Below are 12,436 nucleotides of genomic sequence, written 5' to 3'. Positions count from 1 at the left end.
CTTTATATTAATCTTTAAAGAAGAACTTTTTTCATGAACTTAAGGAAATTTTCAATGGTAAAATATTTTAACTGAACCTACCAAAGTCAGTTGAAGGGACTAGTCTTTCTCCATGGAGATCCTAACTAATGCGGCTTTTATCCAGCAAACTTATATTACAAACTCAAATCAATTATCTATCTGTGACCTTTCACAGTAATGCTTTAATTCTGTCCAAGCCCTATTAAACTGCCTTTGAATCTACTAACGCCATTTAATTGAAATTGGAAAATGTCAGCTTTTCGTTACTTAAATTCTTCCTTGTCTGAGTTGTTGCCATCTCTCCTTCATTCTAGTTTTTGGGTATTTCATAGATTTTGAGCAATTCAGGAGGCATAATCTATAGCTAACATACGTTGTATGAGTAGCACTATTTGTTTGTGGCTTTCAAGTCATTCTATTCATGAATAATTGTTCTGGTACAGGTGTTCTGTACCTGTACAGAATTTTTGTACAGGTGTTCTGGAATTCTTCCATAATCTTTCAAAGAACCTCAGGTTCAAAAAAAATGCTTACTTTGTTGATACCAATTCTTGTGATTTTCCTTACTAAGTAATTTTCTCCATAAAACTATCACTAAGAGTAGATGTACAACCCTTATACAATGGACAGCCATAAATGGTGCCAAGTCACATAAATATATAAAAGAAAATGGTGGAGGAAAGTGATTGTATAAACCATTTTGTACATTCCAGGTGGATATAACAATAGGAGAATACCATGATTCTCCATCTCTCTACCCTCTTTTAGACTGACAGTGCTCAACCTTTATTATCACTACAGTATGCAAGACAAATAATATTTACAGGCCAGACATTAAGTTCCTTATTCGTTCCATTGGTATTTACTGAGTTACTACTACATGCCAAGTGCTTCAGTTGAGGCTAGAGATAAACTATAAAGTAGATACCTCCTCTTGGAGGTATCTGGTTCCACATGCATGCAAATGCCTCTGGGGATGTACAAGACAATTCTTTGATATGTGAGAAGAAAGGACGAAATGAAACTTTACTGAAATTTCATATGAAGTTTGTTACTGTAACTCTCCCTGGGTCTGTGAGTGAGGCAATTATAGGGGGGTGATGGACCTATTCTTTCATTAGCTTTTAGGGTACAATATTGAATCAAGTTTGTCCTTTGTATTTCAGAATCTAGTAGTTTTAACAATATTAATCCTCACAAAACACACAAGTGGCTTTAACATATTCCTGTAAATTAACAAATCAACCTAATACTGACAGTGCAAGGAAGGGCAGACGATAACCAAGTGAAAAAGCTCACATTGACTTCTGTTCCCGAAATGAGCTCTTTCTCAGCCATATTTATAAGGTAAAATGATGATGATCTGATCAGATTTGGCAAAAAAAAAAAAAAAAGATTTTTAAAAAGGAAATATATGGGAAAACCACTTGAAATATGATTTCCCATACATTATTGTTAAACATGAATCCCTCCTAAGTAGGTATCGTGCCTTGAGATACTAGCTAAAGATGGTTGGAAATCATCTTGATTAGCCAAAGATTTCAAAACTAAGCATCCAAAACATGAAGACAAACCTCTATAATTGTTTTCAAGAATGTTTTAAGTCAAGTGATATAACCAGTACTTTATAGTATTTGTCTAAGTAATGATAAATATTTAGAGTCCTTTTTGTTGGTGGTGGTTTTTTTGAAGATTTTAACTTATTAAAAGACAAATAGTCATTAGCTTAAGGGAACATTTGTCCTTCCTGAAACGGTGAAAATGAGAGAACACAGAAAACACTATGGTGACAAACTGAAATGCATTTTTGTATTACATTGTCAGTAAATATTGTTACATAGAAAATAGTGATGATTTAAAGAAATAAATATTACAATAAATCATACAATGTAGGAGATTTACCAAAGAGTTGAATGAAAGTTCAGATGCTTCTGATACAGCTCAGCTTAGGTATTTGCTCCATTATGTTTCAAAGAACAGATACACAAAGTAGTTGCACTGTTTCATTGACAACAATTTTTTTTTAAGATTTTATTTATTTGTCAGAGAGAGAACACGAACAGGGGGACAGCAGGCAGAGGGAGAAGCAGGCTCCCTGCTGAGCAAGGAGCCCAACTTGATCCCAGGATCCTGGGATCATAACCTGAGCCGAAGGCAGACGCTGACCGACTGAGCCACCCAGGCGTTCCTCATTGACAGCAATTAAATGAAAGATATGCCAGAGAAATTTTTGTAGCAGTAAATTACTTTTTATTATTTTTATTTTTTGAGATACTATTTTTAAGTCATCTCTATACCCATCATGGGGCTTGAACTTAGAACACCAAGATTAAGAGTAACATTGAGCCTGCCAGCTACCCCAATAAATTACTTTTTAAATAAAAAGAATGCTTTATGGGAAAACTGTTGGAGTGATTGTTTTAAATGAATGGATTCTGGAGAGGAAACAGAGAAGCATTACAAGAAGAAATGTATTCATGGTATCGTTCACATGCAGATTTGTTGGGAAAGAAACTGATGGCAGAAATTACAAAATGCTATCAGAAGTTACTAAGATAGTTCATTTTATAAAACCCAGAAATACTAGTTCTATAAAAACCAGTATCACCAATAAAAATACCCTACCTACACACTTAAGAACTTAGAAATAGAGTTTTCAAACATAATTTAAAATATTCCAAATAAGAGTTTCAGTGATTCCTGAATATTTTTCTTGAAAATACAAAAATGAAATATTTTTCTATTTGTTTTCAAGAATAACTAATTGACATCATGATTAATGAATATTTAGCAGTCAGATGTTAACAACAGCCTTTGCCTATTTGATGGTTGAGATTGAAAAACAAGTGCCATGATTTCACAAGCACAGTTATTAATACGCTTGTTCCAATGTGGATCTATGTAGGTTCGTGTAGTAGCTTTTTCACCTACGACAGCCATTAAAATCAAGCATTGAAACAAACTGAACTTAGAACCTGCCCTTTGAATCATTCTATCGGGGTTAAGCCCAGATTTTAAAAATAGTAAAGCATATTAAATCACATTATTCTCAGTCAAGAAATTATTATGGACACCTTATAACATTAATAAATAAAATTTTATAAAAATAACTTTAAGATATTATTTTGTCTTCATTCATTGTAAATTTCCTTTCTGCATGTTTTATAATCACAAAATATATTATTACAGCCAGTGGTCCATGTCTAGGAAGAAAGAAATGATAAATACATAAATATTAATATCACATTGCATCCATTCTAAGACATACGTTTTTTCACACTTTGTCAGCTCTGAAGTTGGCTCTTCCAACATGTAACATATATATGGCTGAGACAGAAGCCAGAACATTTAAATAAGGGCAGAAAAATGAGTGTGTGGCATTCTTAAAAGATCCCTGCCTGGAGTGTTGTTAACATCATCACAGACTCAGAGTCCCTATGATTAGTAGAATGGATTTATTCACTTGTCAGTAGTCTAAAGGTTCTGATTGGAATTTGCCATAAGCTTGAATAAAGTCGTGGGGATCTGAGTACCTGGAGTCCTCAGATTTTCTAAAATACCAGTAGAAGTGCAGGTGTAAAGAGAATCGATAATCTTTACCTGGTATCTCCTTAGATTGTCAAATGTTTCCTTGGTATCTGCAGTTAAACCCTCTTTTAAATAAGCAGAACACAAGATAGAATCTTTTAATTCAAACACCTGAGGTTAGAATAGGGAATATTTGACACAAACACGTAAAGAACAACAAACATTTAAAATCATTTGAGAACACAGGGAAGAGTGGTCACAAAGGAGTTTCTCAGTTTGCTTTATCTGTATTTCAAGCTTCATCTAAGCATACTCATTTGGATAAAAAGAAAGCACTTATCATGGAACTATTCATTACCAAGTACTGAACTAGGTGTTCTCACATTTATTATTTTATTGAACACAATAGTCTTATGAGATCTTTCAAATATATGTTGGGCCCAATTTTACAAACTTATGAAGAGTGTTCCAGTTCATTTTTAACACAATTCTTAAGTTGTCATGAATTTCTGTGGAGTCACTAGACTAGACATATGTTTTCCAAGAGCTTTGTACTTTTTTAGAGCAGAGTGACTTCTTTAAATGTCACAAATATCTTGAAAAATCTTTCACATTGTTTTATTATTTGTGTTTAGCAAAAGCAGTAAAGAATGTTTTACTGAAGAACTCAAAGCTACCTTCTTTTGACTTGTCACTCAGTTTCAATTTTCAAATTCTATTATGTATGTAGTGGATTAAAACACCATACCTGGCTTTGTGGGATAGTCAAGGACTGATGAGGTTTTTTCCCATGCTCTTGAGGAGCTTTTCATCTAGTTGTAAAGATAACTCATGAAGACATAAATATCATAAGCAATAATAGATGATAATACAAAAGATGACAGCATGCACATTACAGACCTAATTACCAAACTGGTCATATAGATAGTATGTTCAAATAAAATTCACAGGAGGACAAGACTTTGAACCAAGAGTTGAAAAAGGTGGGTGACCATGGAGAGAGAGGGCATTCCATGTTAGAGTAATGAGATATTCAGAAGCCTAAAAGCAATGAGGATAAAAATAAAGAGAAGGTTTACAGAAACTGTCTGAGGCTGGACTGTGGAGTATTTTGACAGCAACACTCCAGAGACTGATCTCATAACAGTGGGAGCAGCTCAAACTGTGGCTGAGAAATTAGATAACAGATTTTATAGTATGTGAATTTGGCTTCACGACACAGGTGAGAGGCTAAGCATAGTCTGGAGCAGGGAGATGGGTTATGAGAGTACTGCAGTAGTCCAGGTACCATTTGTAAGGAGGGGCTTTAATAGGTGGGTAGCCATGTTTCCCAGTGAGGTGAAACTGGATGTCAGAGATGAGGGGGTAGGAGGATTTATCAGTGTGGTTTCTGGAATGAAAGATGAACAGGATTACTTTAAAGATTTTAAAAGAAGGAAGAATGGAAGGGATGGAGGGAGGAGGGAGGGAGAGTGAGCAAGGCCAAGCAAGTTTGGAAGGAAAACAATTAATTTGGTTTTCATTATAATGAGTTAATCATTACTAGAACAGAGAAGTGAAATGTCCAACAGGGAGCTGTAGTTGTAGGATTGCTACCCTGGAGAAAGGCCAAGACTGAAGATTCTGAGAATCATCTAGAAGAGTGGTTCTCCACCAGGAAAGGTTTTGCCCCCTAGGGGACATTTGGCAATGCTTGGAGACATTCTTGGTTGTCACAATGAGGAGAATGTTACTTGGGATCTAGTGGGTGTAGGCTACAGATGCTGCTGAGACATCTTGTAGTGCATAGGACAGCTTCTCCCAACAAAGAATTATCCAGCCCAAATGTCATTAATGCCAAAGTTGAGGCACCCTGATCTAGAGAGGGAGGATCAGTACATCCTTCAGATAAAGGACCCCAAGCAAGGGAGAGTGTGTAGAATCATCATTTAATAGGCAAGGACTTCTTAACAATACCTACATTTAAGAGGTGTTAGTATAAACTAGAACTAGCATGGGACACAGTTTGTTGGCTCATTCATTCACCAAATCTTTATTGAACAGCTGATATATGAAGTACTCAGTGTTGGGGATACAATAATGTCTTCATGGAGCTTATGTTCTAGTGGAGGGTGACAGATAATTAACAATTAGGAAGATAATTATTAGGTGACAAAATAGCCTCTGATGATAGAGAGGAAGTGGGACTTGGGATGGGAAGAGAATGAAGGGATGCTTTGGATGGGGTGGTGAGTGAAGGCTATCTGAGGAGGTGACATTTGGGCTAAGAAGTAGAAGAAGGGGAGCCAGTCCCAGCAAGATCTGGAATGATTCTGTTATGGATTCCAAGGGAGGAGGAGGTTTAAGAAAGTATCAAAGGCCACAGAGAGGTCCAACAGGAGTGCCTTTACATTTGTTAATTAAGAGGGCATCTGAGCCCTTTAAACCTGCAGTCCTAATAGATAAAAGTATAATTAATAATTTTAAATTTTCTAATCTTCATTCATGAGAAAAGAAAAAAAATGAGTTTGAGATTTGGGGAATTTTAGGCAGCACTGGAGGGGACCCCAGTGAAGTTTTGTCGGAATATGTCAGGCACTTGCTCTTCTCGACAATTTTCTCCACAAAAATTAGACATCCCCACGCAACACTCAAAACAACACAGTAATGGAATGCAAATGCTAATATTAATCATACCTTTTCTTTCCTTTCTTCCCCAGGCTTCACGAGGCTTGCTGCTCAGGCAGTATCTATTGTAATCAGCAAGTTACCTACGGTGATTGCATGTTTGCCTCCCCCAATTAAATACTTCTTTTTTCTGTCTGAGAGAAAAATGTCAAAAAACTTTGTTGAATTGAAGAAAGCTAGCCTCCTTGTCTGGAACTTGATTGTAATTATATGTCGGATATTTGAGGATGGAAACACTGTGGAACTTTTAACAGGTGCCTCCCTTGACAGATGGAGTAAAGAGAAACTTGGTTTAATCTGTGTGTGTTTGGAAAGCATCATGGGAAAGCAGACAAGTGGCCCTAATCAAATGACCCAGAAGGTCATACAGAGCATTGAGCAGAAAAAACCCAACTGGATTGAGAGCCAGTTGTTGAAAGCAAGGAATTTGAGCACCAAATGGTAAAGCGATGTTTTTCTTTCACTGAATTTCATCAAATACGTTCACAATAACAAAATCAACAATAAACAACAACAAAAGACTGAGATAGGCAACAGTGGTTATTTTCTTTAACTTCATGGGAACTTTGATGAATACAGAAAAAGATAAATAGTCCATTAAAAACGGGATTATCAGACGTTCCCTGTTTTATTAAAATTTGAATCCCATCGACACGCTGGAACATTATACCTGTTTAGTCACCATCTTAAGGTTTCTGATAAAAAGGGTGGTAGTGGTAGTTAAACCTGAGAGAATTTGGTTTCATTCCTTTTCAGTGCACAAACAGGTATCCAGTGGATAGCCTGGAGCATTTTGTAAATGGATTGGGCATGGAGATTAAATTAAGAAGGAATTAATGGATATAAAAGGCTTTTTATTGCTTTCTGTGTACCTGATTGTCAAAAAGGTACACATTTTTCATCTGGTAATGTAAGAATCCCAGAGGGCAACTGGGGCATATCACACTCGAGCTATAAACACACCCAGCTGTTTCCGTATGAAAATGTCAGCCTTCCCATTGGTTTGTCACCAAGAGCTAAGTGATTTGTGGTATCGCTAAGATTTTTAAGGGTCCCTGATGAATTTAAATATGTACATAGAGTACTCCTGTCTTAAAATTAGTCTTCAGTTAAGAACTGCATGATATTGATAAAGGAATTACAGTTCATATGGCCTATAGATCACTAACCAGCCCTTCCTTAGACCACTGACACACTGTCCCCCATTCTTTTAAAATCTACTCATGTTGCTAGCAGATACTATTTTAACTCTGCCTGAAACGACTAAAAATTTTTACTTTCCTTAGTCCATGGTAGTGACAAAGAGCTCAGGCTTTGGAATCAGATGGGCAAATACAAATCCCTTGTAAGTGGGCCATCTTAGGCAAATTATGGACTCTCTCAAAGCCTCACTTTCAGTGGTGATACCAAGCTGGTGGGAGTGGTTTTGAAAAACTAAATAACATTCATAAAGTTTTTAGCATCAAGCTTAGAACTAGTAAGCATTTGTTATTCATAAACTCTGTTAAAATGCATTCACTGGTATCATGATAATGAATACTCTTTACTGGTTTGTATTAATCTGTAAGACTTCATGTTAATCCAAATGGAAAAATGTAGGTAATCGTGATTTTCCTGGTCTTGTCATACTGACTTCTAGAAATTTATTTCTGGGGTGTCCTGTGGGTAGGAATAACGGCAGCAGTCAGGCAAATACTTAGAGACTCTAAAAGCAGGCTTCTTAATCTTTACATTTGCATTCAATACCAATTTACAGGTATTGAATCCAGTGACTAAAAGATTAAGGCCAAATGTCATATCCACGACAGTGATTATAAAGAGAGAGGAAGAAAAAAAGAATAAAAATAGTGGATCTGATGATAAAGTTAAATTTATGATACTTTTGATTTAGGGGTCCCTCTATCAATAAGATCAGTGTGAAGTAATGTCTCAGGTATATACCTGGGGCCACCTACAGGAATCCATTAATAAAATTTTTCCTTTAAAGTTGGTTTAAATTCCTTATAAACAGCACCAACACATCTGATACCTCCTATGTAGGGAGTTTTCTAGCTAATATTTGACTGATTAGCTATCTGTTGCAACATGCATCCAAAATGAAACTTGCTGATCTTTAAAAAATGTTGTACAGTCCTTAAAGTTACTGAATGTGTAGTAGTAAGTATGTAATTAGCACAATGCTATGTCTTTCTCAGTTTCTCAAATATCAATATATAAAAGTTCGGACTTAAAGTTATTTCTTATATTTATTTGAAATGGTTAAACTTATTAACTCATGTTACGTCACCTCTTAAAGAATTTAATGGGCACTATAGGAATGTACTTCTTGACTCTGATTTCAGGTTGATTGTTATACAAGTGAACTTCTACCTCTACATATTTCTCACAAATCGATGATCATTTAGTTTCTAGATCTGTACTGTAAGGAAAACGTATATTAAACCCTGGTAACTGTATATAGGTGAAGGGCTGCCTTGGCTTTTACCATAATTGTTTTAAGTTTGGGAATGTAACCTTTTAAACTGAAATAGTTCTTCTCTTAAGATAATTGAAATTTTAATTCCCCATGACGATTATCTTGGAACTGCACAATATCATTTAGGTAGATTTGCTTCACTCACATTCAGATTTAACTTTGATTTTATGGAAATTGTGAAAAGACCTGCAGTGGAAAGGTGGCAGGCAGCTGTAAGCCTTGCTTGTCTTGCATACTGCCTGAAAGCATTACTATTCATTAAAATAACCTTCACTTTGTAGTAACACTCAAACTGTAAACAGTCAGCTTAGATTCTGGAGAACACACAGCCCCAAAAGTAAAGAAATGTCTGTCTTTGCAAAGTAATTTGTCGAGTTGAAGATTATTGTTTTTCATCATGGTGACCCTGACTTGGCTGGCTGGGTGCATATACAGATTAAGATTAATGCAGTTATTCCTTGGCTAAGGTCTGCCTCTTTCAGGGCACATTCTCCCTAATGACATGATTGATAGGCAGTCCCAAATCCAGAGAGGAACTCATTAATCATGGCATTGACTGAATCCAATCATTTGCTTCACCTGCATAGTGATGGACAGGAAAGGATACAATTCAGGGGCTGACACTGAGACACTCTTTTGTCAGAGGGCCTCAACTTTTTCAATGTCAGCGTCTATACAACCTGACAAGAAATTTTGCTTGCAACCTATATGCAGCTTCAAAAAGATATTTACAAACTTCTTTTATTGCAACAAGGTCTTTTTTGTTTGTTTAAAGATTTACGCTAGCTAATGAATATGTCTAAGAGTAGGATTCGCTTTATTTTTAGCAAGCTTTATACAATTGTAAAGTTCTTTTTTTAAGAGAAGCTACATGTGGAAGCAATATAAAAGTTAATGTCCAGCAGCTGGGTATCATTTGGTTCAGTCTTCAGGTCAGCGGCACTGACTCTTAGCAGAACTAATTTTATAATCATGGCAAAATCTCAGTAATGAACTGCAGTATACAGCTGATTACACCACAGTAAATTTCATTTAGTCTGAGGAACAGTGGAAAACCATGCATTTTCTTAAGCATACTTAGATTGCAAAGCCCAACATGATCCTAATAGCAACTGTAAGAAGAAAAGTGGTGTGGGATATATATGATGTAAGTTGAATACCATGATTTCTTTTGCACTGGTATAGTTGGAGAATTTTTTTTTAATTTATGTCATTCATTGTTACTATGTGAATAATGTTTAAAATCAATAACAAGTGAATGTGTTCTTAGAAATGTTTCACAAATAAAAGTTGCATATTCCGGTGTGATGATGATAACCCTTTTCCTGGAAGAATAATCAGGGTAGTGACTTTTGCTCGGTATCCTTACCAAGAAGAAACAGGACAGGGGCCATATATTTTTAGAAGGCAACAAGTGTCAAAAGGCCAATTTAAAAAAACCCAGTGGTAAGCACGCTGCCAGGAAGCGCCCAGCCTATATTTAGCATAATAGGCAGCCCCTTTTGACACTGTAATTAGTTTTTAATGTGTTCTAAGACAGGTGTAAAGAGAATCTACAAAAGACAGAATACCAAAGCTATTTCTGGCGTCAAAGATACTTTTTATCCTCAAAGAGAAAATACAAATTATTTCTTACATGTTCTTAAAAAGAAATGTTTTGTTTTCATCCCATGATTGTAGCAATTTCAACAATTGCAGTAATGGGAAAATGTTTTATAGATAGGAGTACAAATGCAATAAAGAACTGTTTTAAAGAAACGATTCAATTTTTTTTAAATGCTTTCAGGTGCTTAGTTCTGAGGTGCTGTTTCTATGGGCAGGGGCGGTTTGGGAAAGCTTACCTATTTGAGTGGTCTTTATGGTGCTTTGAATATGAGATTTACATCGACTCTCCACACTCAATCTCTTGGATTATTTTCCATCTTTACAATTCTTCACCACTGATACTTATATGCTTTCTTTGTACTTAGTGCATTTATGACAATAGAGAAAAGCACAGCCTTAGAAGAAGGAGATAGTGCTCTTGAACTGACTGAGCAGAAAATAAACATGATGGTCCTGGATATCTGCCACAAACCAGGTGGCGGCGAGTACCTGCGGCAAATTTATCACATCATGCGGCTCAATGAGGTAGGGAAACGGCCTTTTTACCGAGCAATTAGGTGTGTACTGGCCTGAGGCAGCGTCTGCTGGCAGCTAAGGGTTAGTCAAGGAGGTGATAATACTTCTTAAAGTCAATACCAAACTCAATATTGCATTATTAATAGAATCTATTCAGCCCCGGCTGTTCTGCATTTGTATAGCAGAAGCTTCACCGAAACAATGTAGGTTTTATTTATATGGTTTAAACAATAACACGGCTCATAAACTCTGTTCAGTTCTGAATTGTATAGACTAGACGTGTAGTTTGGGAATTGTGTGTTTGTGACTGTTAAGCTGATGTTAAAATCTGCTGTTTGTGAAATGATGAATTTTCTGGAGAGAGATGTACTTCTCCTATAGACGTCATACTTGTCTGGTGAAGTTGTAGATTTCTTCCATAATGAGAAAACTCGAGAAGAATATTGAACCATATTAGGGAGCAGCTAGATTAACCCAAGAAAATGCATTAATGCATGGACACTGGTTAGAGCCGATGTCATGCTTGTCTACGTCTCTGCTGGGTTAAGCCTCTGACCTTGCATGTTTCTGGCTGTTTGAGCAAAAATGTAAAGAGCAGGTATCTCAGCTATGGACTTGGAACAATACAAATGGGCTAACTTCATCAGGTTTTTAATTTGAGCATTTGTACCTGAATTAGAACGTGACATCTAACGTGAATTAGAATTATGTGGTTCTGTGCAAATGTATGAATGTATTTTTCGGAATACTAAAAATTCTATAATATGAATAATGGGAAGCTATAGTGTTCTATCTCAATGAGGTAGGCCTTAAAAACGATAAGTTTCCGAGGAGTGAATTAAATTCTACCACAGCATTTTACAACCCAGTTACATAAATGTTCTTTCCACTACCATCTACCTGAAAGTTACTTCAAGTAAATTTTGTTTCCTGGCTTTCCTAGAGCTAATCAACCAGTCAATAAGCAGGTGATGTAATAGTGCATTCAATGATTGCCTGAAAAGAATGTGACGGATTTGTGGCTGTGAGAAATGGTCCAGTCCCTGAGGCACCAGAGCTCAGTATATAATTGTTAGCAAATTACACAACTTATTCCCATTTGCTAATGATCCCTCATCATTTGTTTAGGGTTTCTGTGTGGGGAACTCAGGAGCTCGTGGCCTTGGCTAACTGCAAGACCACCATTGCGAAGTCATGGTCTTCATTGGCATGGCCACATGGCCACCCAGATGGGCCTAAGTAACCATGGTGATTACTGAGGAACAGATGTTGCAGGAGGCTTACCCTCAGATTTTTAGGAAAGTGGCGTTATAAGAGTTCTGAGAACAGGAATCGCTGGTAGAGATTGCCAAACTGATAGACCAGTCCACTTTTCAAAAAGCCCTTAACATGAAAAAGATCGGTAATCACCAAGAAGCAAAATTAAGTTGAGTATTTACTGGCTGTCAGCCACCTGTTCTATTCAGGAAATCGAAAGGCAGTTCTCCCGTCGTAGAATTTGTGGCCTCTGAGGCCGCGGCTCTGAACAGGTCTGCTGCGACTCCTGATGTGTATAAGACTCTTCACTGGGGCACTGCTACAGTTAGATCAATGAAGTTCCAAGTTAGGATTTTTCCTTTCCTT

At 36.5% G+C, this 12,436-nt stretch overlaps 1 protein-coding gene across 6 annotated transcripts in view; it reads left to right on the top strand.

The window, feature by feature from the left end:
- KIAA0825 (KIAA0825 ortholog) overlaps positions 1-12,436 on the top strand; it is a 414,781-nt gene that overhangs the window by 191,230 nt on the left and 211,115 nt on the right. For all 6 annotated transcript variants that reach the window (XM_035727666.1, XM_035727664.1, XM_027605650.2 and 3 more), the window contains 2 exons: positions 6,249-6,657; positions 10,663-10,822. In XM_035727666.1, the coding sequence (XP_035583559.1) occupies positions 6,249-6,657; positions 10,663-10,822 (569 nt within the window). The remainder of the gene's footprint in view (positions 1-6,248; positions 6,658-10,662; positions 10,823-12,436) is intronic.

Source organism: Zalophus californianus, chromosome 5 (assembly GCF_009762305.2).
Source record: "Zalophus californianus isolate mZalCal1 chromosome 5, mZalCal1.pri.v2, whole genome shotgun sequence".
In the NCBI taxonomy this organism is placed as follows: domain Eukaryota; kingdom Metazoa; phylum Chordata; class Mammalia; order Carnivora; family Otariidae; genus Zalophus; species Zalophus californianus.
The sequence above is the reverse complement of the archived record's forward strand: the minus strand, read 5'-3'. Positions and strand labels throughout refer to the sequence as shown.